We start from the raw sequence: 27,985 nt of genomic DNA, 5'->3' as shown, positions 1-27,985 counted from the left end.
AAATGAAAGATGCTTCATTCGAAGTGAGTATCATGGTCCTACAACACCCACAATGCACCCTTGATGAACCATTTATTTTCTAAGTGTGCTATAGGTTGGCGTGAGCGCGCATCTGAATGGTGAGTGGAGCCCCCCATTCTCAAATGAGAGCTGCGCGCTCCCGCCGCAGGAGAAGTGAACGCGCTTGAGGGGCTGCGGTCCCATTGACGGTTCCGTCTCCCTGACAGCAGCATCAGCATCAGCGGCGGCTGCACAACCAGAAGAGTCCGCCTCGCCCCGCAGCCAGCAGCAGACACAGCCGGGGTCCCCCCCTCTCTGCCCGGCTTGAAGGAAGGAAACGACATCCCACTCCCGTGTGCCATCATACCGACCGACCGCTGGAGATATGGACTCCCCGTGAAACGGAGGTGGTGGAGGCGAGAGGCGGGCGGGCGGGCGGCGGGAGGGGGGTGGGGGGCGAAGACAGCGGAGTAGCGAGAGGGAGAAGGAGAGGTTGAAAACCGGGAACTGAAGCGCTACAACCACCGTCACCGCTGCTACTACTACGACCGAAACTAGCACCGATACATTGCTGCTCCCGCCGCCGCCCTGGGTGCCCCCCGCCGCCGCCATGGGAACTCCGCATCAGTCGCTCCAACCGCCGCTTTGTCCGTGGGCCATGTCGTGATCCGTGGGCTCCGCAAGCGGGTTTTCTCTCCGTGATCCCGACCGAGGCGAGAAGGCGAAAGGGAGGAAGAGGAGGAGGAAAGAGGGGAGGAAGGTGCTGGTGGGAAAGATGTTCGCCTCGGTGGGGCCTCGGGGCGCCCCGCGCCCACCCGTCGCCCCGGCCATCCCGGAACCGGACCTGAGCCATTTGACGGAGGACGAGAGGAAGATCATCATGGCTGTGCTGGCTCGGCAACGGGAGGAGGAGGCGAAGGAGGATGCCATGTTAAAGTAAGATAGAGAAGGGGGGGGGGGCGGGGGGGGGGGGAGAGAGAGAGAGAGAGAGAGAGAGAGAGAGAGAGAAAGTGGGCCTGATGGGCTATATAGGCTCCGAAGAACTCCATCAACCTCCGTCCGCTCTCATGGATGAAACGCTTTAGCATCACTACTCTGTATCTGACCATGCCTGCATGCATGCCTGTGTGTGTGTGTGTGTGTGTGTGTGTGTGTGTGTGTGTGTGTGTGTGTGTCCACATCATGCAGGTCCCTCCACTCTCTCACTACAGGCACAGGTACAGCTTTGTGCAGAGGGACCATGCAGGGTCCAGATCCTCTCTGCTCCAGTGTGATGCTCACACTGACTGTGGTGCTGGGTCAGGTGTAACTTTGCTCAGGAGGGGGGAAGAAGAGGTTGGTGGGAGGATGAAGGGGTGTGTCACCACGTCATCATCATCAGCATCATGCTCCACTCAGATGAAAAAAAAAACAAGATCTTATTTCTCCTGAGAACTTGTCTCCTTTACATCAAGTGGCTGATTGACTTTTATTTCAATTATAGATGCAGCAGGAAATGGCAGAAGCCTCCCTGGCGTTGAGTGTAGTAAAAGTAAAAACCTCTCTCTGTTGGTTTTCTCTGTGAGCATCCATCTCAACAGCTGCTGTTCCCAGCTCTGGGGTGCGGTTGAGCCTTTCCCAGCCTTATGCACTGTATGTAGGCCAGTGCTCTTGCAACACACACATTGCGGCTGTTATAGAACCAGTAGGCCTATAACAGCGGGAGGAAAGGTGCCTGTGTAATGTCATTTTGAATCAGGAGTGACTTACTGTATATTCACTGTGTGCACCCACCTCCTCCCCCTCCTACTCCTCCTTCTCCTTATTCTATACCATCATACATACATGCAGGGTGAAAAGTCTCCTCTGTATTTATTCGTCACTGCATCTGTGTAGAAATCCACCCCCCTTTTCTTCCAGGAGCGGAATATGCATCAAGTTAAAATGTTTCTTTTTCTCACGTTTTCTGCATGGTCTGCATGAAGCTGCACGAGAAAGATAGACCGACCCACCTAAGCGAGGCGCTCCTCAAGCTTTACGTCCCTGTTCTATTTTAAGCCCTCTGTGCGGACTGATAGCCCAGCACTGGAACGGAAGATCGATTCATTGCATCTAAAGAAGGAAATGTCCAATACATGGCTCCGGCTATATATCCCGGCTAAGTGGCTATGCATCATTTTCAGTAGTGTATTAGCCGCTGTGAATTCACTCATATCAGCGGCTGCTCATAAGGCAGGCTGTCAGCACATACATGTCTTAACCTATATTTGCTTCAGCATCGTTTCCCCTCATCACTGCTTGGATTGAGATCGCTGTAGCAGAGCAGTGTGTGTGTGTGTGTGTGTGTGTGTGTGTGTGTGTGTGTGTGTGTGTGTGTGTGTGTGTGTGTGTGTGTGTGTGTGTGTGTGTGTGCGCCTTTACGATCTGCACTGAAAAGCTTTGCACTGGTTGACTAATACATTCATGGTGAGTGTACTAGCAGTAGGGCAGTGTGGGTTGTAATGCAGAGAGGCAGGGAATAAACTACTCTTATGAGAATTTTAAAATACACTTACCGTCAGATGCGTTGCTTTTAAAGCATAGGATTACAGCAGATAGCCATAGCCACAATGATGTAATGGTAAATAAATCTTAGGTAAACAATGATGTCCTGTCAGTAAGAGATAAATGACGGTTAGCCTTCTCTACAATCCTTCTTTAAAAGCATAAATTCAGGTTAAATGAAGGGAAAGCACTGGAATATAGTACAATAAAGGAACACCCTACAGTATTATATCAATGATCATCAAGAAACACAATTATTATTAGACCAATTTTCCTTTAAGTCTTGCTTTTTTACCAATACAATCAAGCAGACGTAATCCAACTTGACAGTGTAGAAGGTATGGCGGGCCTTCTTACTTTACTGATCAAGCCATTAGCTCGATGGAAGTGAATTCTGGCATTGCATTAAAATCACTTGATGTCAGCATTAGCCTTAATAACTCAAATGTATAATTTATTTTGATTTCACAGTGATAGTAAATGTCAGCACCCTCATCTTGAAGGTAATACCATGTGCTGAATGTGTCTCGGTCTGTGATAAATACACAGGAAACAAATTGATATCCATTGTTAAAGCTTAAGGGGATGTTAAATGTAATTGTGCAATTTCACTCCCTGTATTTACTATATTTAAGATCTTTTAGCTAGTCTACCAATGCATTACATGGATTCAACAATATTGTTTTGGAAAATGTAGAAAGAAGTAGTTAAATAACAGTATGCTGGAAAAACGCTCAGCTGGGCTATCTATACATCTTTGTCTGATTGGGTTATTTTTATATTTAAGGTAACAGCAGCCATGGCAGACCCTTACCCTAACCTGACGTGAATGACTGGGACTGATCATGGAAACACGATTTTAGTATTTTTAGCATAAAACATGCTTGGTTCATTGAGGCCAGTATTGGTGCTGTTTGCAATCTGCAGAATAAATGGTTCATCTATAGTCATTAGAATCACTGCTAATCGTTTGGTCAACCATGCTGTAGTATTTAAGAAATTTCAATGTATTTTTCCTCTATTGGCTTCCATTCATTTTTATTCAATATCAAATCTATGAATGCAATCATATTCTAAAAAGTGAATGAAAACCAATGGATCCTTAAAATGTTGGAATACGAAATATGCATTGGAAAATTCAGGCAGTGTACTTTCCCAGATTAATCCGAGGACGTCACATCTACCTCAATCACTACTTATTTTTAAATAGCATAACAATGAAGTGGGGGGGTTAGAATCCTTAAGGAGCGAAGAGATATCACCGGTCCTGTTGCGCATAAAGTGTCTCACAATCAGAGGGGCACCCACAGTGTTGACGATGAAAAGACATGTATGCTTTAGAAAGCGTGGGTGTTGGCGGGGATTTTTCTCTCGAGTTTCCTCTGTGATCTGACGGATCAGAGAACACTGTTCATGTTTATGGATGAGATGGTTTGGAATCACATCGTGAATGTGTGAGCGGACATATTGAAAGCGTGTCATTGTTGTCAAAGGCTGGTCATGGACGCCTTTAGGTATCTTTGACACTGCAATAGAGGGTTTGCTTTTTTTTATGTTTTCATTAGGAATGACAACATAATCAGAACGTCCGAAGTGGAATTGTGTATTTTATATTAATGTCCTCATTTCCTGTGTTTCAGAGAAGAGAAGCCTATCCAAGCAAGAACGGTGAACCTGGTTGGGCAGAAGAAACCTCCGCAACAAAATGATGTCCGGTGAGTGGCAACAAAAAATGTTCAACCAATTCTGTATGACCTTGTTTACTTGGAATTTGAAAAGAAATTTAAATAGGTGTCACAAGTTGCTTTTGCATCACTTTAACGTCATTCTGCCTTAGTGGTACAAAAACAACAACCTACAATCAGGAGCTGGCAGTCTGTTTCTTTTTTTGCCTCACATTCATATTTTGTTGTGAGAGCTATTTTACACCTTGGATGAGTCAACGGTATAAAAGACAAACTGTTGTTCTGAGGCTTTCTTATGCAATCGTGAGTTCAACCATTACGATGGAATTTGAAATGTCGTTGAATGGCATTATAAAGGCACCTCACTTAGCCTTCCGATTTATATTTGCTATCTTTTTTGCCCTAGTTTGTTCATACCTGAACACAAAAAAAGATCTTGTGTAGGTTTAAAATTGAGAATTGGGATTAAGGCAAATATATAGTTAATATACTAGTTTTAGATTAGTACAAAAAGTGGCAAGTGTGACTTTGTGACGCATCACATAAGGCTGCTCCCCAATGGGGAAAAAAACAAACCTTTTTGGAGCCCTAACCCTAACCCTAATCTTTCACAATTGCTCTTCAATGTAGTTAGCTGGCTGTTGGCTTAATTGGTCGCTTACTGGACAAAGAAGCTTGTTCAAGAGACGTTTCTGTTTATTTATTAGTCTATAATCTAGAATAGCACGGTTATAGAAATAGATGATGCTTGTTAAGCTTTAATTGCTCCCTCAGGTCAGCAAGGTAGGCAATTGGTCAATGGCATGAGTCCGGTTAAGCTGAACTGATAATGAGCGGAAAAGTTTAGCTGTTTGAGTGCTGTTGTGACAATGCCTATATTCTGTTTTAATCACTCCATAGATGAGCGACAGCACGAGAGCATCTCAAGCTAACTAATTGTTTTCATGGTATGATCAAAGAAAATATGCTTACTAGCAAAGTCCCATCCCTTTTTCTTCCCTTTCATCAAATTATAATCTATAACAACAGTTGTGAAAAGATAGTGTAAAGGGACAAGCTGTAGGAAAGTTTCGAGCATGAAGGGTCACAAGTTAAATCCAAACAGGATGGATAAAAAACCTAAGGTTAGCGCTAAGTTAGTGCAGTAATCTAGCTCTTATTACACAAGGTAACATGGGGTATTGTAAGCAGTTGTTACAACAAACCAATCTGAATCTGCTAATCCTCAAAATTTTAGCAATACTATTTTAACTATGGCTGCCAAGACTCATGAGTACTGTAGTACTGTGACTTCTCAGAAACCTTAATTAAACTATAGCCATAAGATCGATAAAGCATCATGGGGTTATAAAAGACCATCCCGTGATGTGGACTGACATTGAGGTTGTCATAAAAAAGTATGCTTTAATTTGCAAGTTCACATTTGGAGATATACTTTCAGCTTCAGTGATGCCAACCTCTTTACTCCTGTAAGCATTCAAATCGTGGAGCACTTCTTTTGAATCCTTCCAACTAGCATCATACTGAGAATGCAGGTGGTTGGTGGTTAGCTCACACTGAAATATTGCCTCCCACCTTGTCTCAAAATAGTGGGAGATTGGATGCTTGATGTGTTAATCTGGAGCCTTTTAATAGCTCAGCTTGGTGATTGTCTTTCCTTCATCGCTGTGTATAAAGCCTGGTTATTTGATTGGTGTTTTTTGAATTGGAATCCTTCTTTGAACAAGACGTCTCTTTTCCTCTTGGAGGTTATGGGAGCATCCCTGTCCCCACTGCTTTATTTGCACGTGAAAATGTGAGTTTCCGCGCGTTTATGCTCTAAGTGACCTCTGCAGCCAGTAATGTCTTTTTTTCTGCCGCACAATGATCAAAGGATGAAGCTTGTTTATGTCCGCACTTAATGTATGTTGGTGTGTGAGTGTGTGTGTGTGTGTGTGTGTGTGTGTGTGTGTGTGTGTGTGTGTGTGTGTGTGTGTGTGTGTGTGTGTGTGTGTGTGTGTGTGTGTGTGTGTGTGTGTGTGTGTGTTGTTGGATCAGAGTAGAGTGAGGTGGGATTACAGAGTAAGTCAGCTGGAGCACATCTGCTTCTCTGAGGAATCCCACAATATGGCTCTTGTTTATAACATTATGTGCCTTTCTGGTCAGTATTCCCCACATTATTCACAGTCAGTATTTCATTAGTGTTCCTTCTGCAGGGTCCATTCACAATATCGACAGATTTTTAAATGCAAACCACAACAAAACAGGAGAACTGTTTAAGCTATCTTGTGATTTCTAATGTTTTCGTTTTCGACCAAAAACTATGGTGTGGGAAAAACTGCTAGCTTGTGTTTTAACTGGAACCTTCTTCATTGGTTACCCCACATTGCTAAAGCTACGATCTGTTTTTAAAACATGACCATTCTTGTTTTGAACAAGTACCCTTGGTTTTGTCAGGACTCCAGACCAACCGGCTTCCCATCATCCAATAGAAAAGGGCCACAGTTAACTCACTATCAACTCTTCCACACCCTATTTGTTCCTGCTAATTTTACATTGGAACAACAATTCCGATTTGAAATCGGCAGGAGAGCTAATTAACGTTAGCTGTTGGCAGCCAATAAAAAGAGGTTATTTAGTGTTAGGGTTAGGGTTAGGGTCAAGGGGGTCAGATTTGAACTAAGGAATCATTTATTGTACATGACATCACATTATGTAGCTGGTGCTTTTATCCAAAGCGACCTACATACACTTCAATACCGTATACATGTGTACTGGAGCAATTTGGGGACACTCCAACATGTTGACTGCAAGGGGTTAGACCGGACCACTGACCCTCAAATCAATAGATCGGCGCATAAAGCCTCCGTTTTGGTAAAAATACAGAAATATTGCGTTATTGCAAAATGTTGTTTTGGGCAATAAAGATGAATAAATACAGGTTTAAAGAGGTGTTTTCACCCAAATGTAAAATAGAAAACAGAGAGGGAATTGTGACCTGTTTATTGCTCTAACAAGAACCAGAACGCAAACAATAATACAAGAGAGTGTGTTCAATTACATGGGAATTATTGATATTGATTTGTGAAATTTCATTGGAATTTGTGTTGATGTCTCAATTAATTTGACTTATTGTAAGGCAATTTGGATAAAAGTGTCAACTCAACCAAATGTAATGTATATTTCTGGTATTGTGACATCCTGACCCTGAATACGACTTCATAACGTTGGTTCAGAGTTCTCTTATAAAACTGTATCTTCCATTCTCTCAGTCTGTTTGTCACACATGAGCACACAGTATAATCAGTGAGTGAAAGGAACACAATTACCCTTTTTCATTATTTAAAAAGATAAACTTTTGAAATTTGTCAGGAAGTTGAAGCTGGAAGTAAGCTGGAAAGCTAACAGCCCGATAAATTCAAATGTGATTCAAGTGCAATTTCTTACTTTTAAACTACAGATCTAAGATAATTTGGCATCCGTGCATCCATTGTAACATATCTACGGGGTCATCTTATGCATGGTTATAATTCATAGCTGGGAATTAATCAACCCAATCCACATTTCTTAACCTCACTGTTCAATCCTAAATTAATTTTAGTAAGTAAAATAGAACAAAGCGAGGGAAACCATGGAAGGCAGACATGAGATGATCGTGTGTTTCTCAAGGCATAATATTTATTCACAGACGTCTGTAGGAAATAAAGTGGGCAGGGAGAGCTGGCAGGTGATGGTCACTTCCTGCTGAGTGTTTGCCAGGTTGTTCGGCAGAATGGACTTCTGGTGAGCTGTCAATGGAGCTGCTGGCAATGTAAAGGAGAGAAAACGTCTTGTTCTAAACTTGACCCTCTGTACTTTTGAGTTCATCACCCGAAGGTTTTAAATAAGCCCAATACTTGTAGATGTTTCTGAGCCTGTAGGGGAACATGTACTCCTTTAGCTGTAGTTAATCACTATATGCAAGGCTTTCAAATGACAATATCACTGTGTTATTCTCGACCTTGCGTACCTGAATGTACTCTTGTATGTTCTCTTGAAGGTCCGCCATTGAATATACCAGTGTGAAATGGAGTTTAATCAACTCATTTAGTCCCCAGTGATTCAACCGTTACTATTTTTTGGGGGGGAAACTAACCAATGACTTACTGGATGACATAAATGTAGCAGTAGCAGGGTTTTTTCTTTTTGGAACAAATTGGTGCAGGTCAATAACCCTAACCCTGACCCCTTGGACAAATCAAAGAAATATTCAGTGTTCAGGCTTAACATAATTGATAGGCAGGCTAGAGAATAACATCTTCAAGGCATGTAGATTTCGAAGCAGCTGCTACAAATCCAATCTACTTTACAGACCTACTTTTTTTTATTGAACACATTAATGGTTGTCTTCTGGGTGTCTTTTTAAAGATGTTTTAAAACAAGCTACCACAGTACAAGAAGTAACTGAATGACCTGCTAATGAGTGTATTTGCCACCAACTGTTGGATGAAAGTAATGCGGACCATTCGCTATTCGTGAATTGGAATAGTCTTCAAATAAGCTAAACGGGATGTTATGACTTCAGGGATTTAAATGTTTGAATGATTTTCCATTTAAAAAAATATTGTAAACTGTAGTCATCTGATAACAGAAACCAAGCAGAAACAGAATCCCTGAATCAATAATCGCTCTAGATTTGCTTGCCCTTTGCACCGCAACACCTGACTGGTAGGGTCTGGTCACATTTTGTGTCCTTACGTTATACATGCGCAAGTTTTGGTTCTGTCCCTCCCTCAAACCCCACCATGTCTGTACAGTGAACCCCATGCTCATGTACAGGCAGCAGAGATGTACAGCAGTGTAAAGGTGTTTACACTTCACTTCACTAAATGTGATCGGCCAGGTGTCTCCTGAGAGCAGGGTTCCATGGCGATGGCCCAGAAGCCCCGTAGTAACCTCAGTGACCCCTGGGATTGGCAAGTAGTCACTTCCTTATTTCCTTCAGGGATTGGCTGTTATCCTGGTCCTCCATTGAGTCGCTACTCCAGCGGGGATCAGGGGAGGGACTTGACACACTCTCGCTTACATTTCTGTATGCTTGAGAGAGTTATGTGTAACGTGTTTTATGATCACACTTCGGAGTGTACAGCATGGATGTATAAGGAAAACTGGATAAAGTGTTGGGGGCGGGGCTACTATCATTTCTTTTAAAGTTGTTGGCGGTGCATGAAGCCAAAAAAGGAGCGACTGTAGATTCATGAAGTTCCTGGATCTTTTGGGACCTGGGCCAAAAGAGCATGCGCTCTTGTGTTCCCTAAGCCCCGCCTCCGATCTGCTGGTCACCGCTCAGTCAAATTAATAGAAAGGGAAAATAACTCTGGATTCTGCTTTTCGTGAATCTTACAGTTTTAGACCCTAATGATTTAAATTAGGGCTATGAAAGTGTTAGTTTTGTGTAGTTGATTTAGCAAAAAATAAATTTTCAGATTTAAAGAAAAAGCCTTTTTGGACCCACTGATGTCATGGACGTAAACCTCCGTGGTATATACTGTATCTCCCCAAATGTACAAATCTGTAGTCAAGCAACACAACCGCTCCTCTTCCATTACCTGTTGGAAATACATTGAGTCACTGCAGCTTCTAAAGTTAGTCTCTGCTGCAACAACAACAACAACAACAACAACAAGCAAGCAACTGACATATATTTGGCCACACTCAACAATTTTTCCAGTAAATTTCACAATTCAAAAATAAAAAAGGGCGAAACCATTTTCACATTGGATATTTTTGGCGTGGCAGAATCACCAACTATTTTGAGAATCGATTTAATAGCTAAGGGGAATTTTTCATTCAAAACATTTTACATACCCAATGATTCATCCAGAAGACAGTCAGCAGATAAATGGATAATGAAAACAATTGTTCGAGGCAACCCCATCGGATCAAGCTTTGTGTATGTATATGTACATAGCAATGCTACATGTACTTATTTGTGTCGAGGAATATTCGGGTATCTGCATATACATGCTGTGTATGTCAGTGTATGTACATCCTGTGTATAGGTTTGTTGTGCTGCCTGGCTGTGTATGGCGTTGCCAGGCCATATGGAGCACTGTCTGGGGAGCACACTACCCACTTAGCTCTGCTGTTGGCTCTGGTGCTCTCTCCATCTGTCCCTCCTCTCTCTCTCATCCCGCCCTCCATCCCACCCTCTGTCTATCTCTTCCCCGGTTTTTCTTGTATATATTGTTCTAGTTATCTTTATTCTGTTATTTCTTAGGAGCTTGTTTTTTTGTGTTTTATTTCTGTACGTCTCTCCTTCAGTCTTCTGAACTGTGTGGTTAACCCTTCCTTATTAGTCCAAAAGAATGGTGTGTGTTTGTTTGTTAATGAGTGGGTTTGTGTGACAGTTCAGTGTCTATTTAAGCACTCTTCTTGTCACATTTTATTTCATTTGGAGGAAAATGCTATGGTCCTGCTCTGCTCTTGAACATTCCCTCGGGTAAGAATGGTGATGAGGTTCAGAGCTTATGATTGTCACTGGTCTATTTATCCAAATGCCAGGTTGGGACTTAATTAATCAATAAAATGACAGGTGGGTTGAGGGGGTCTGTTGTTGTCGGCTCATTGACAGCAAGTGGTAACACAGCTCATGTTACGAAATCCTCCCTAATATACCCCATTCTTACCACACATTGAAAAGTCCAGAGACCTCATTAAAAGTAAAACAATTATTGTATTTCTTGCTTCATTATTATTTTGTAATTAGTTGGAAGTAGTCTTTATAAGACATCAGGCATGCAGTAGCACATGGTGTGCCCATTACATTTACCTGAAGTGCATCGGGATCAATTATAAGCGAATTATAAGCACAGAGTTTGTGGTAAACTATGAGCTGGTGACCCCCATACTGTAGGGCCAACATGAATAAAACACTGGAGGTCTGATATTACCTATTAACCCTCTAGGACATTGTGAAGTACCTAAAGGCACTCTGAGAACTCACTTGTGATTCGCTGGCCCCTATTAATCGTGCTATTAGTATTTCCATAATCCTGCTAACAAACAGAACAAACAAACCGACAAACGGTACCGCCAACATTACTTTCTTGTTGGAGGTAAACACAGCACTTTAAGTTATACATGTGTTTTTTTCACTATTTAAGTACCATACCACTTGTGTTGAAGACAAGCCACCATTTATTTGTATGGTGTTAAATGAGCAGTCTGTATTGATTTAGAACTGTTTACGATCATTGCTAGCCAGATAGCTAGCTAGATAACCACCTAACATCGACAATCTAGGCTTGTGATTTCTGATCTGCTCCAAAATATTAAAAGTTCCTCTTTGGCCCATGCTTCACTTATTTAGTAATGTATCGTCGGTGTACTGGTGTACAGCATTTCTCTTCTCGGTGAGGGCACAGCAGATGTGTGCATTTTAAAACAATATTACACTCGATGTTTATGCACTGCATAAGGGCCCTTTCATAGTCTAGGCAAGCTACGCGGACGCAGTTGTAAACGCAAGGTTCACGCGCGTTCTGTATGTACTAAAAATACGCGCGTGAACCTTGCGTTTGCAACTACGTCATTTGCTGCGCTGTGCTTTGTCAGATGGGATACACCACTCATCCAATAGGGGGTAGCAGAGTCTCTGGTGACCTGTCTGTCTGGCAGAAAAAAGAAAAATGGCTACAGAAGAGGAGTGCCTCATTTTGCTTCTCCTGAATCACTGGCAGCTTGACGTACTCAGCAAAACAACCGAGACAAGAAAGTATTGCGGGGTAGCCAAAACTCAGCTGCCCCGCGTCACTTTTTGCTGCCTGCTTCCATTTTCTCTGGGCTCGCACGAACCGGTCCCTCATCTGCTTCCACTTTTTTTTAATGGTATCAACATCGATATATAAGTCCAGCGCTATTTCTCACCATGCATTTTCAACTGCGTTTCTATCTGAATGTGAAGTGCTCGCAGTGTCATAAAGATGCTGGTGCACACAAACTAATTCACAGAGATGCTCGTCGTTGTCAGCCATGGTTGCTATAGTACTTCTGTTAATAGCGATTTAGTACAGTACAGTAAAGTACAGTACAGTAATTCTCATCAGCACCCCTATCGGAAACGTATGAAATGGCAGTCGCGCTTGCGTCGCGTTACAAAAATCTGGACTACACATTTTGCTACGCAAGTAGGCCTACACGTCAAACCCTCCTTGCGTAGCTCAATGCATCCGCGTAGCTTGCGTAGACTATGAAAGGGCCCTAGTGTTCACAGTGCTGCACAACACAATGTGCTAAGAGAAGTATGCCCAACAAAATGACCAATTCAGACTTCTGTTTATTGGTTGAATCTGGATTACTTAAAAAAAAAAAAAAGAACAATCCTTTTTACCTAGTTCTGAGATTTTACAGGCACTTTTCTTGAGAACCATTTTGAAGGAATATGGGAGGCACGATGGAGAGTTGGACAGAAAAAGTGTTAAAATGAAAAAAACAAGCTAAGAGCGAGAATAAGGAGTGAAGTGTATCCAGAGAAAGAGGAGGAAGGGAGAGGTGAGAAGAGTAGTGGGAAGGAAGGAGGAGGAAGGAGAGAGAGTTGGTTTTGTGAGCCACCATCAGAAGCATCAAATATTCTCATACCTTATTATAACACAATTATGAAATGCATCACCACTTTTCTTGTCTTTTGGGATTTGGGAACATTTCTCTTTTGTCCTTTGGGGAATTTATAATCAACACTTTGAAAGAATACATACATTAACTAAATAAAATAAGTACAATCTAAATCAAAAAGATAGAGTTAGATACAGAATAAGAAAAAGATGGGCGGATAGATGGTGGGAAGGAGGGAGTGGGGGGGGGGGGGGGGGGGGGGGGGGGGAGCACATCCGAGCAGCTCAGCATGGTGAGTTCTCTGACGGAAGTGAGGGAGGGGAAGGGATGGAGGAGGAACAACAGAGCTTGGCATAGATGAAGAAAACTAGAGGGCGAGAGATTCTCCATGTCCCCGCTGCCATATGGTAAGCCGCCAGGACGCAGCACTCATCACATAGGCTATCATAGAAACATCATATCCATTATATTTCTCTCTCTGTTTTAAGCCGAATAAACATTTTGAGTAGAATCATTTTGTTTTTGAATTTGAAAACGAAATTATAAAAAAAATATATATATATATTCTCTAAAATGGACAAAATTACAACCTAAGCTAAATGTTGCCGCTAAAAATGAGCCTTGCCCTATTAGGAAGCTGTTGGTCACTGTAACAATAGTATTGTTATGTAGTGTTTGTTTCAACACGGACATGTTAGAGTGTGACACCTAGGAACGGTAGCTGTTCAGAGTTGCAAGTACTATGTTGTGAGCCAGAGATAGATTGAAATAAACAGTGTAAGCAAACTGGAATATGCTTTAATCGTCCATTCTGTGTCGGGTAGAGACAGGGCAGAATGAAACATGGTGGCAGCGGAAACTTAAAGAGGACGGAGCAGAAAAACGGACTTCTACGGTGCCGCTAACTACCTATCGTTAGCGGGCCGGCTAACAAGAAAATCGCGGGAGTTGAAGAGGACGCTCCAGTCAGTCGGCAGTGAAAAATGGAAGGTTTGAAACCTCCACCGACATTGTGTTTGGACACCGGCAACATAGCGAAGGCTTGGAAATCATGGAAGGAGGAGTTTACACTATACATGGATCTTTCCATGCCTGAGGCGGCAGAGGATGTAAGAGTGAAACTGTTCTACTACCTGATCGGAGAGACCGGTAGGGAACTTTGTGAAACTTTGATGAGCGATGTGACTTCTCCCAGGAGGAAACTCAGTGAACTGATTGGAAAATTTGATGAACATTGCAACCCTAAGGTAAATGAGACAGTAGAAAGGTATCGTTTTTTCATGAGAAATCAAGGACGGGATGAAAACATTGATACGTATGTAACTGATCTCAAGAGTGTTAGCCAGCACATGTAACTTTGGAGACATAAAGGACTCACTTATACGTGATAGAATAGTATGTGGCAACAACAACTCAGGACTGAGAGAGAGATTACTCAGAAAGGGAAAGCTGACATTGGACAAGTGTCTACAGTTGTGCAGAGCTACAGAGTTGTCACGTGAAAATAGCAAAACCATTGAAGGAAGCACAGTGGAAGAAGTACACATAGTGAAACAGATAGCAAGGCAAGATAAAAACATGGACACTGTGTCATGCATGTTCTGTGGGAAGACACATGAAAGGAACAAGGCCAAATGTCCAGCCTTTGGAAAGCGCTGCAAAAAATGTGGTAAAGAAAATCACTTTGCAGTCAGGTGCAAATCCAATACAGAGAAATGGAAAAGAGGAAAACAGGTACACTATGTGACTGAAGAGGACAGTGATGATTATGAGGACGTCATGACTGTCAATACTACAGAGATACTGACAAAGACTGGCAATGAGACCAGAGATGACAAAGCCAAGAACAGCCAGCTTTTTGCAGGGATGCTGGTAGGCAAAGAGCTTGTGAAGTTTCAAATAGATTGTGGAGCTACCTGTAATGTAATCCCCATAAATCTATTGAATCCAGACACTCAGATGGAACGCACAAAGAAAGTGCTGATTATGTACAACAAAACCAAGCTGCATCCACTTGGAAAATGCAAGGTGAAGGTGAGGAACCCGAGAAACCACAAACTATACCGGCTGGAGTTTGTGGTAGTGAATGAGGACTGCAAACTGCCACTGCTTGGCAGGAAGACAAGTGAAGCTATGAAACTGATCAAAGTACAATATGAGAACATTCTAGCTATAGACAGCATCGTAACTGAAGAGGAACCATCTCAGTGTGAACTAACTATCAAACAAATAAAGAAGGAGTTCGGAGATGTGTTCACAGGTGATGGCTGCCTGGAAGGAGAGTACAGGATTGAGATCGATGAGAGGGTGGAGCCAGTGAAACTTCCTAAACGACGAGTCCCTGTTGCCATGATGACTCCACTGAAGGAAGAACTAAAGGATCTTCAAAGGAGAGAGATCATCACACCGGTGGAGAAAAGCACGGAGTGGATCAGCAGTCTGGTCACTGTGCAGAAACCTAATGGGAAGCCTAGGATATGCATCGACCCCAGACCACTCAACAAGGCACTGAAGCGCAGCCATTTTCCCCTTCCTACCATCGATGACATCCTCCCAGACCTCTCTAGAGCAAAGGTGTTTACAGTATGTGATGTAAAACATGGGTTTTGGCACGTCAAACTGGAGGAGGAGTCGAGCTATCTGACTACATTCTCGACACCGTTTGGCAGATTTCGGTGGCTCAGGATGCCTATGGGAATCAGCCCAGCACCTGAGATTTTCCAGCTGAAGCTGACACAAGCGCTGGAGGGGCTGCCGGGCATATACATCATAGCCGATGATGTATTGATCACAGGTGAAGGTCATACACAAGAGATGGCCAACAAAGACCACGATGCGAAAGTGAGACAGTTTCTAAACAGATGCAGAGAAAAGAACATAAAACTGAACGCAGACAAGTTCAGGCTGAGAAAACAGGAAGTACCATACATCGGACACCTGCTGACAGCCGATGGACTGAAAATTGACCCCGATAAGGTTCAAGCAGTGAGGGACATGCCGAGACCAACAGACGTGAAAGGCGTACAGAGACTTGTTGGCATGGTGAATTATCTCTCTAAATTCTATCAACACCTATCGGACGACTGCGAGATACTGAGACAGCTCACACACAGAGACAATATGTGGGATTGGACAGAGATGCATGACGAAGCGTTCTGCAGGCTAAAGGACAAGATAGCCAAAGCACCTGTACTTAAATACTACAACCCAAATGAGGAACTGACATTGCAGTGTGACGCATCAGAAACGGGGCTAGGAGCAGCACTGACACAAAAAGGGGAGCCTGTAGCCTTCGGGAGCAGAGCACTGACACAGACGGAAAGGGGCTATGCCCAAATCGAAAAGGAATGTTTGGCTATTGTCTTTGGGATGGAAAAATTCCATCAATATACTTATGGCCGAAAAGTGACAGTACAGAGTGACCATAAGCCGTTGGAGAACATTGTCAAGAAGCCGCTGTTGAGCGCACCAAAGAGACTCCAAAGAATGTTGCTCAGGCTTCAGAGATATGACATAGATGTGAACTATGTCCCTGGACGTGACATGTTGCTTGCAGATACCTTGAGCAGAGCATACTTGATGGAGAGCTCCACTACAGGTTCAGTGGAAGCGGAGATTGAGACGATCAACATGGTAGACTACCTACCAATCTCAGAAGAGAGATTAAGCACAATCCGCTCTGCTACCCGAGAAGACAAAACACTACAGACACTAAATAAGACCATTCAAAAGGGATGGCCACCAAATAAGAAAGACACACCAATGGACATCATGCACTACTACTCATTCCAAGAGGAACTGAGCGTTCAGGATGAAATCATTTTCAGAGGAGAGAGAGCTGTCATCCCGGACACACTCCGCAATGAGATCATCCGCCGTATTCACTCCGCTCACCTGGGGGTGGAAGGATGCCTCAGGCGCGCGAGAGAATGTGTCTACTGGCCGGGAATGAACGAACATATTAAGACATTCATAGCAAAATGTGACATTTGCAGATCAGTTGATGTAAAACAACAAAAAGAGACATTACATCCACATGAGGTACCAAGTAGACCGTGGGCCAGGGTTGGTACAGATTTGTTCACTTATGACAACAAAGACTACCTAATTACAGTGGATTACTATTCCAACTTTTGGGAAATCGACTACTTACCAGATACAAAATCAAGTACTGTGATAAGGAAGCTGAAGGCTCACTTTGCCCGTCAGGGTATTCCAGATGTAGTTGTTTCGGATAACGGGCCACAGTACAATTCCCAAGAGTTCCAGCGTTTCTGTCAGCTGTGGGAGTTTCAGCACAGAACTTCATCTCCTGGATACCCACAAAGCAACGGGAAGGCAGAGTCTGCTGTGAAAACAGCAAAACGACTGATGAGGAAAGCCAAAGCTGCAGGAGAGGACCCATACCTGTCAATGTTGGATCACCGCAACACACCAACTGAAGGACTAAAGACAAGCCCAGCTCAGAGACTGCTGTGTAGGAGAACCAGAACCCTACTACCAACAAGGGATAGTCTTCTGCAGCCAGAGGTAAAACAAACAACACGAGAACTGATTGACAGGCAAAGGAGACAAGCCAAATACTTCAACAGGACAGCCAAGGACATGGATATACTGAAACGGGGAGACCGTGTTAGAATACAGCCGTTTGATCCCCACACAGTCTGGAGAAAGGCTACGGTGGTGAATCCTGTGGACCACAGGTCCTATGCAGTACAGCTGGACACTGGAGGTGTTCTTCGGAGGAATCGACGTCACCTAAGACGGGACCAGGGCACAGCACCCAGTGTGGCGAACCACACAGTGACTGAAGAAACTCACACAACACCAGAGACTGTTGCAACCCCTGACAGAGTCGTGGGTGACACACAACAGACTGTAACTACCAAATCTGGTCGAGCAGTTGTTAGGCCAGGGTACCTGAAGGACTATGCAGGCTGAACTGTGGTATAAGGACTCTGAAAATAATAAAAAAAAAAAAAAAAAGGAGGACATGTTGGAAAGCATTGTTAAATGTTGTTTGTACAATATTGCTTGTGATGTCACAGAGAGAAGAGTTATTTTCAACATTGATAAGGAACACATTTTTAGTTGGTAATGTGTTTATTGTTAGCAGAAGATACAAATAAAGTGACATGGTTTAGGTTTACAGTTAGGTGGTGTTAGTGAGGTAAGACTGTTGAATAATATATCACACTACAAAAGGAAAAGAAAAAGGATGTAACAATAGTATTGTTATGTAGTGTTTGTTTCAACACGGACATGTTAGAGTGTGACACCTAGGAACGGTAGCTGTTCAGAGTTGCAAGTACTATGTTGTGAGCCAGAGATAGATTGAAATAAACAGTGTAAGCAAACTGGAATATGCTTTAATCGTCCATTCTGTGTCGGGTAGAGACAGGGCAGAATGAAACAGTCACCAGGTTATTCTTCAGCCTCTGTTTTTTTCTTTTACATTTTTTTAAGAAGGCTTTCCAAATGTGAAAATAAACAGTAGTCAGAATTAGCCACACGAGTGTTGTGTGGGGCTGGATTGAGTCCTTAAACTCGGATATGAGTTAGCCTTTACCACTTCCTGTTTCCTGTTCCTGTTCCGATAGTCAGCATTCTTTTCAACATACTTTTCGTTGGTTACCGAAATAAGATCTTTAGTTAACACAAGCTTGAGACTGAAGCTTCTATACATCATAAAATCGGCAGTTGCTAACAAGTGGCTAAATGACACTACTAAACTTCATCACACTGAACATCAGCCGCCTTTAGCTTAGCGATGGGGACGCGCAGCCATGCAACCATAATGTAGTTTGTTTGTAGGCTAACTTTAGCTTTAAAACTTCTGGCGATTGCGTTATTACTATACTAGCGGTATTTTGACCCATCTTTTATCTTTACCAAATATTGTGCTTCCTGTAATTTGAATATTACCCTTGTTCATCGCTACATGTTTTAATATATTCACCACTAAAAGTTTCATATCATTTATAACTTCTATTTCAAAATAAAACTGTTTTACTCAAAAGACTGTCTTTTTATATGAGTTTCTTGTCAGTTTGGTTCAGCCCAACATAATGTTTGTCTATGACCAGTTTCATAAGTCTCATATTTATATTACATCTTCTGGTAAATAATAAGGTGTTAAAGTGAGTGTAGGTGGATCTCTTTAGCATGCAAACAAATCCATTTTCTGTATGCGTGCACACGCACACACAATTGATGCGAACCGGAAACCCATTTCCAATTCTGGCATGCATTCTACTTTCCATTCAATTTCACAAATAGCATGAGGGAGGAAACTTTTTTAATACTCGTCTATTATAGGACACAGAATGAGTTCCAATCAATCTTGTAGATGGCTCCTCTACAGTAAGCGCATAGGTATGTGTGTGTGTGTGTGTGTGTGTGTGTGTGTGTGTGTGTGTGTGTGTGTGTGTGTGTGTGTGTGTGTGTGTGTGTGTGTGTGTGTGTGTGTGTGTGTGTGTGTGTGTGTGTGTGTGAGTGTATGGGGACTAGAGTAGATTAAAGACAGGAGTGGAGAGGTAAAGAGATGCAGGAGACAGTTTGAGAAAGAATTCAACTCTTGAAGAGCTTTACTTTAACACCACACAACAAAACTGGGAAACAAGAAACTAAAGTTACTTAAAAAATATAAGTTTTGGAGAGCAAATGAGAATGAGACAGAGCGCTTCACTTCCAAATGGCTGCGAGCCGTTTGAGGTGATTTTCTCCGACACTGACTCATTGTTATTTGATTCATGTCTGCCTGCTTTTTGAATATCGATCCAGGAACTGTAGGAATGACTCATACTCGGCCATAGAGGCACTGAGTCACTACAGAGAGACAGGACAGACTGGAAGCTGGCTACCAATCCCATCCTGATGCCACCCTGCTTTATGAAAGCCCAGGGGCAGGGAGGCCGAGCCAACGTTTGGCTTAGCAGCAGTAATGACGCTCAAGAACTCAGCTACTTCATCTACCTTATTTTTGGACACATCCACTTTATGCCAAGCCAGGGGTTTTTAACTTTTTGGAATGGTTTGATGGGAACTTCAAGCTTTGATTTAGGATTCAGGCTCCGGGAGAGAGTGGTCCAAAACCATTTTGAGAAGCAATTGTGAAAATTGAATGGAAACTTTGCCCAAAATAACTGGGAGGACATAAAAAGTGATAATGACTGGAGATTATGTTTGGTTCTAGCTTGAGAATATCTTCATTAAAACCAAATATTTGCTGTATATTGGTCAGTTAAAATTGTGTAGAGAGGATCATCCTCACCAATTGGGACGCTGACTTATGAAATGTGTTTAAAGGCTGGTGCTATTCCATAATCCGTAAGAACGTAAGAAAGGTATGGTCTTCTATACCAGTTGCGTGTTCCCCCATGTCCATGAGGGTCTGCATAGACTGTCCACATGTAGCCCATAATTCGAGACTGCCAAACTATAGGCTTATCATGCCTAGTAATGAAGCATACTCCTTCTTCGTTCACTTATCCAGTTTAATTGGTGATTTTGCATCTCTAAGTGGTTTGCCAAGAAAAAGAAGAAAGCAGTGAGGAGATCTGCTGTTACAACTTTTCCTGTATTGACTGCAGTTAGTGCACTTACCACAATTAATATAATCCATCCTTAAAGGGACAGAAAAGATATCCAATTGAGTGGATCATCAATACAAATGGATCCCCCAAGGCTTCAGGAAGTGAGCCTGGCATTCAAGCTCACTTTTTGCCAAACGTTGGTATTACAACTTCCATGTCAGTTGTCATTGGGCCCAAAAAGATTTTTTCATTTTGACTAACATTGGGAAAGAGACCTCTGTAAATCACCCAGGTACCAACGCTTGAATATCTAACATCTCCATGTTTTTGTACTCGAGAATCAGACCAATCCGGCTTTATGCGCTTCTTGGCAACGTCCTTATGAATGAACAGGAATGTGTGTGTCCAGTTCTCTTTATACATCCATCCGAAGGCCACACGGATGCAGAGCCTCAATTATAGCCTAAATGGAACGCATGGAAATCCATGCTGCAGCAGAATGTGCAAAGACTGTAGGGGTCGCAGCCTGTTGTATCCCTGTGGCACAATAGTTTGATCTAACCCTGGATAATATATATGGCAGCAGATAGTACATAAAGACATAGAGCACAAGTGGCTTACAGTGTTTTTTTTGGTAGTTTAATGTCTGTGTGTTTGTGTATGTGTGTGTGTTTGTGTGGGGGTTTTTTTATTTACAGAATGTGTTTGTATGTCAGTCTCAGCATGGTGGCTTGATTAGTGGGTCTGGGGAGACAGCTTAATTGAGTGGCTAACTTTAGTCTGTACAACACACACACACACACACACACACACACACACACACACACACACACACACACACACACACACACACACACACACACACACACACACACACACACACACACACACACACACACACACACACACACACACACACACACAGGCAATTGGGTATAAAGGTCAGCGACCTATATGAACACGTCCTAAAAGCCACCATCAAACTGTAATTACCTGTGTTATAGAACAGGGATTTTATATACTAAAAATACAAGGACTGCTCTTGCCTTTACTTATATCTTTAATTAGATGCATTTTTCAAAATGTAGACTGTATTTTCAGCTGTTAAATACTTAAACGGTAAATGCGAAAAAGGGATGTCCCCACAATAAAGATGATTGGGTGTCTATATGCCTGTGTCTTCTCCGTTTGTCCTTGCCAGGTAAAGGTCCCTGCGCTCTCCATCTTTGAGTTATGGTGCAACGTAATCTCTGTCACAGTGCTATAAAGCTACTCCAGGAGCAACTCCACCCCCTCTATTCCTCTAACCTGAATCCTTACTTTCCCTTTTCAACCGCGTCTTTGCCCCTCAAACCTTACCGTGTGATTACTGATTTTAAGTATCATTTTCCTCTGAGTGCAACATTGTTGTCCAAAAACTATTAAAAACTTACTGGGTGACATGTGTCTTTGTGGTGCAGTGATGACGTGTTTTTGTAGGACCAACTTGAAGTTAGCCTTGCAAAGATTTCCTTGTCACAAAGCCAATGGGATTTTTCCAAAGGCATTTTGGAATAATCTAGAAAAATAAGCTCTGCCAACACATGTTTATGTTGTTCAGCAGAATCATCTCCACATATTATCACCACCTCTACAACTGCTGAAGCATAACATGCCAGAGTTAAATGGCTAATGATTTAAACTAAATCAAGACTGTTGCATGACTTCTAGCTAGCTAACTAGCTCATTTTAAGCATACTAAACTCTTAAACTAAAATAGATGTTTACAAAAGACAGTTTTGAAATGGATAAAACATTTGTATAGTTCTAAGTAAATAGCTACAATGGGTTATAAAAAAACGACACGCTGTTAGCGTGACTTCAAGTCACCGCCGCTAAGCTAAAGGGAGCTAATGTTCGCCTTGATTAACATTAGCCTCATTTAGCCAGTTGTTAGCGAGCGTTGTTTTTATGACACGTAGAGATTTCAGACATTTATCATTCGGGTATATACTGACGTTAAATAATTTCAGGTTTAAGACTCATTCCTGCATAATTTGTTCTCAGCAACGTTTACTAAAATCTACAGTACCCAGATGCTTTCTCACTAAATATCATACACACTTCTTAACCATTATTTTAAAAATGTACGTGTTCAGTTTGAATAAAAGTTGGACAAAAACACAGTTTATTAAATCAACTCCTAATAACAGTTATATTTATTTGGTAATGTTTCCTCTTTTAGTAAGAAAACTATGATTTCGACATCTCAGTACCTGGCCTCATTAGGGAATATTGTTTTCAGCGTTTACTTTGTAAACAATACAATTCATTCATTTACATTTTCATATAGACAAAGCTTCTCTCTTTATGTGGAGTCAATGCAGTGTTTAGTTCAAACATTTTTTATGTTAATGATGTTTTTGCATGTGGGTCATTTGTTTACAATCTGATGTATTCATCCACATAGACACACAAAGGGTTTATTTTTATCTTAAGCACTAACTGCATCGAATGTTTTGATGGAAACTTCAGTGAAGCTTGTGTGCTCACTTTGCTTTAACCTTGTTTCTCACTGCATTTGAATATGGATATTTCCCAGCTTTTTCTTAATGAGCTCGCTCTCTGTTCCATTTCTCTGTGATTTCTCTCCCACAGTCTTTCTGCATCTCCTCCCTTTCCCTATCGCTTTCACCTCCTCCCTGTCTCCTTCTCGTAATGATCTCTCAAAACCTTCTTCCCGGTACTTGATGTGATAAAGATACATTTTTTTCTTACCTGCAGAATTTCATTTGATGGCTTGTTGTGGTTTACTAATTAGCGGAGATGCACTTGATTTATTTCCTGTATATTCTAACAGTTAAGCATCTAAAAGATCATTAATAGGCAACCATATACTGTAGTGAGGACTTTTAGACTCCAGGGCTAACTGTTTAGCATGTGTTGAAAGAATAATTTCCTTCTCTAAGGGGGATATCATAAACTTACTTGGCCGGTTTTTATGAAACTTCGTTGACAGGTGTAGCAGGGGCCAAGGGAGAACCCTTTATACAAATAATGTCTTACTTTCAATAGCCTGCGAGATATAGCATATGAACTGCTTTAATGTGATGTCGGAATAATCAGGGAAAATAAGTTCCTGACGGGAAAAATTCCTGTGATCGCTCCCTCAATTTGGAACTCAAACAGAGACCTATATATTGTTTGAGGGTCTGAGCAAAAAATACATTATTATAAAAAATTGTTAGCTCTGTCCATGTTCAACCAATCAACTACTATCATTTGAATAGTGACCCATTCGTTTTTGTAATGTGTCAAAGGCACTAACTTTCGCCGTCTAGCTGTTTCTGTCAGCGAGAGAAACCCCGCTGGTGTCTGTATCTCCTGTTTCACGGAGTTGTTTGTATGGTGCATTTTCCATGGCACCCCAAGTATCCTCCTGCAGCACTGCATTTCAAAAGCTCTCTTTTCCATGGTTGTGTTGTACATCCAGATTTTGCATGTAATCAGTGGGTTTGTCCGTTTTATCTTTTTGGTAGGGCGGGAAATGCTCTTGGCTACTTGGTATTTTTTTAATCTGAGCAAGCTGAGCTGTAGAAATGGCCAATCTATCTCCAAGTCCGAGTTGCACTGCTTGTTTAACATAGTACCAAAATCATAACTTCACCTATAATATGCCTGTGGAATCTGCCCAAAATAACCACATTCAACTCAGTTTAAAGCAGGCGTGTCCAAACTTTTTCCTCTGAGGGCCACATACAGACAAACATAAGAAGTTCTGTGCCACTCACTCAAGATGAGATATGTTGCCTTATTAAGTTATAAGTTAGCAAAATCAATCAAATGTAGGTAATTCAGTGTTAATACCTGAATATGCTTTAAGAAACAAACAGCCTATGTCACAGTTCTCCATAGGGTTTCATTTGTTTTAAGTGTTGGCAGCTCATCCCTTAAAACAGAAGCCTCAGATACTTATGATAAGGGGAAATATGAATGGTATATTTCAAGCCGGTTATGCAAATATGTGTTTTTTTATCAACTAATAAAAAACAATGGTTAGAAAATGTTTTCAACTTTAATTGACTGAATTTATTTGTAATGTGGGCTTATTAACACATGAATACTACAGTGTAATATCTGTTTACATATACTTAAGCAGTACAATATCAGACAAGCACAAGTTTCATGTAAGGGACATATTTCATCATACTTTTAGAATTTGCTGAGGGCTGATTCAAAATGGTCAACGGGCCGCATTTGGCCCCATTTCTGGGCCGTAGTTCGGACACCCCTGGTTTAAAGGCTTCTATAAACAGTCAGTGTAGTATCGATCAATAACATTTAGTCAATGACACCAGCTCCAGTCATCAGCCCATGCTGTATACTAGTGTTACTCACGGGTTGGGACAAACACAGTGAGAGCCAGGATCAGGAAGTTACCCCTGCGGTGCTTCAGCAGCAGGTGACCTCACCGTGACCTTTGGCTAATGCTCACCCGGAAGTCCGTGTGTGTGCACTTAACATACCAGCGGTGGGTTAGCATGATTGTTATTGTGATTACAAGAGAGTAAATGTGTGTCTGTGTGTGTGCTAGTGGTGTGTTTGTGGGCAGGTGTTAACATTTCCAGGGCCGGTAGTGTTTCACCCACCGAGTCCTCAGAGTCTTTAAAGGATCTTCTTCAGGCTGTTTTTAGATAAACAGTTGGTCCCGTTACACACACCGGAGCAATGTCGGTTTGTCTATCAAACGACTGGATGTTGGACTTCCTTTTCTTGTGTCTCTACTGCTGGGATTTGTAGTTCTTCAAAATCTGGGCTGATGGGGGAGGAAGCTGCGCCTCTGACTCCCTGTCTGTGAGTACCGTGTGCAGCCAGAGCAGATAATGTGAAAGACTTTTAATATCGCGTCCTGTTAAACGGCTTTATTGTTCGGAGCAGGTTGGCTGACCGGGCAGTGGTTTAATGTGAAAGTGTCGTCCAGTATTTTCTTCAATCTTCTGAATTTGGTTTGTTAAGGTCAACAGTATTTTTTATTTGTATTACTTGATTTTTTTCGACTTTGTTCCTTTAGACTGATTTCCAATAGACTGTTGGGAGTTATATTCGGAATCTAAACTCACTCATAAGAGTAATTTCATCACTTATTTCATATTTAAAGACGAAACTCTTTCTCTTCTAAACATCTCATACTTTATTATTTCCTATCTATCCTATCTACCTCTTCTTTCCTTTACTCCTTTCCTCTGCCCTTCATGAGCTCCTCTCTCCTTAGTCCTGGAATGCTGGGTAGTGTTACTGTAAGATCATTTTAAAGCTTGTAAAGTGAGTTTATTCTTTTCTTTCTTTTTTTCTCCCACCAATTGTTTCCTTTTCTCCTTTACTGCTCTGTTCTTATTCCCTCCTCTTCTTTATTCTTTACCTTTTCTGTCCATTTAGCTCCTCTTTTGTTATTTCTTCTCCTCTTCTCTCCACATCTCCGCTCCATATCCGAATCATTCTCCCCACCTCTCCATGTCTCTCTTCCTTTCTTAACATTTTCCCCCTCCCTCTTCTCCTCCTTCTTCTTTACTCAGTATTGTCTCTTTCGTCTGTCTCCCCTCTATTTGCTCTCTCCTCAATCTCAACAGTGTGAAATCCAATAAATCAACATACTGTAGTGACTCAGATAAAACCAATACCCAACCAACCCCTCTCTTTTCTCATATTGATTTGAAGAGTTCTTCAAAGCAGCCTGAAACAATAGCGGACACAGAAAACAAAACACACACAAACAGAACAGAGAACACTTTATCCACTGGACTCCTCTAATTTCACTTATTATTTATCCAATCAACATTCCTTCATAGTTTTTATGGTATGTGATCATTCTTTAGCTTTTGGGATTCATAGTTTATAGAAATCCCATTGAATGCTGATGCTATTGGATCAAAACAGCAGTTTGGAGTCATGATTTCAATCCATTTCTTTAGAGATGAACTCTTGCAGACTTGTATTTATTTTTTATTTTTGTTTGTCCATTGTTTCGTCCACATCTTAAGGTTCAACAAAATGTCTTAAAAACTTTTGGGTGGATTCCCATAACATTTTTATATACACTAATAATTGGCATACATTTTGTGATCCACTGTCTATGATGTAGATAGTTTGGGTTATGGCTAAAATGCCTGCTACTTGCTATAGATGAATTGCCATTAAATGTGGTACATATATACAGGTCCCCAGAGGATAAACCATAATGACATACCTAACCTTAACAATATATTTATTGGTCATTTTTACTTCTTAGGGCTGCTTTATTGTGGTCAAAATACAAATCACCGTCAATGTTGCACAATTATGTTATATATCAATGTCATAGTGTACTGCAATTGCAAATTACGATGCAATATTCATATTTACTTAGAACAATATTTAGAGCATAATGGTGTAACTAAATGCAAGTCAATAATAATTTATCTCCATTATCTAGTATACATTTCAGAATTGTAACTTTAATTGTTAATCAAATGTAATTAATTGCTCAGCCATAGTTGAATCTACATAATTTAATCTAATCTAATGTAGTCTGTAGTCTGTTTAATGCTTATGGATGAACTGATTGTACAAAGTAGGGTTAGGGTTTCTATGAGTCTTGTTTCTCTATTTCCTCATTGGCTTTACTTCTATGTCTTCTAGAGGTATCCAGCAGCAGTTGTCCAGCTACAGGGAGACAGTGATCCGGCAGGCCACTGTGGCGGCGGGCTCCACCGTTCACCGGGACGACGCCCCCACCTGCGGCATCTGCCACAAGACCAAGTTTGCAGACGGCTGCGGGAACTTGTGCTCGTACTGCCAGACCAAGTTCTGCGCTCGCTGCGGGGGGAGAGTGTCGCTGCGGTCCAAAACGGTAAGAGAGGCGAGAGCTGGGGTGACGTTGGACCACAGTGTGTCAACGTAATGGCTTTTTACCAAGGCAGTTCCGGTGAAATCACAAATTATAATATTGTATTATCATCTGTTTGGCGACATTTGGAGGGCTCATATTTCCTCTTTTAATTTTAGCCTCTTTTTTCTTTTTTTCTTTGCCTTTGACGTACAATTTGTTTGAGCGCTAGCCATTAGAAGCACGAGAGTACATAGGGATGTCATTATGTTACATAAGTAAACAAAGGAGTCCAATGGAGGCATTTCAGGCAGGGGAGTGTGTGGGAAAGGAACTGCATCTGGAGTGAACTTCGGGATTTTAGCCTTTGCAGACCATTTACATGTACTAAAACATATATAACACACTACAGGAAAGGGAGGGAAGGGAAGAAGCATAATTGGGATAAAAACAAATACTTCTAGTTATCTCCATCCTGTAAGGGAAAACAGTAACTTTATTTTTGTATCCTGATTACTTAACCCAATTACATGTAATCCGTTATTCTCAAACTCTGTTAATAAACTTGTCGCACATGCAGCTGTGTCTGATTCCACTATAGAGCGGTCTCAGGTGTAGGAACTCAGGTGGAGGTGATGAGCCATGACACATACTCTAAGTGTGCCCTTATGTGTGAAAGAGCAAGTGTACAGTTTGCTCTTCCTGTGTGTTGATATGTACTGTGTCAACACCGTGTGTGTTGCTCTGTATATGTGTGCCTCAACCCATGTGTATGAATGCGTGTACGTGTGTATGTGACCCAGGCAGGAGCTGGTAAAGGTTAATTGGGC

General features: G+C 41.8%; 1 protein-coding gene across 1 annotated transcript; it reads left to right on the top strand.

Annotated features, from left to right (window-relative positions):
- Positions 1-179: 179 nt before the first annotated feature.
- On the top strand, positions 180-27,756 carry LOC134859170 (regulating synaptic membrane exocytosis protein 1-like). The gene is made up of 4 exons (XM_063875511.1): positions 180-936; positions 4,164-4,238; positions 26,969-27,179; positions 27,736-27,756. Exons 1-4 carry the CDS (start codon positions 776-778, stop codon positions 27,754-27,756), a joined length of 468 nt encoding a protein of 155 aa, XP_063731581.1. The 5' UTR covers positions 180-775.
- The last annotated feature ends 229 nt before the right edge of the window (positions 27,757-27,985 follow it).

The sequence above is a fragment of the Eleginops maclovinus genome, chromosome 22, assembly GCF_036324505.1.
Source record: "Eleginops maclovinus isolate JMC-PN-2008 ecotype Puerto Natales chromosome 22, JC_Emac_rtc_rv5, whole genome shotgun sequence".
Taxonomy (NCBI): domain Eukaryota; kingdom Metazoa; phylum Chordata; class Actinopteri; order Perciformes; family Eleginopidae; genus Eleginops; species Eleginops maclovinus.
The sequence above is the reverse complement of the archived record's forward strand: the minus strand, read 5'-3'. Positions and strand labels throughout refer to the sequence as shown.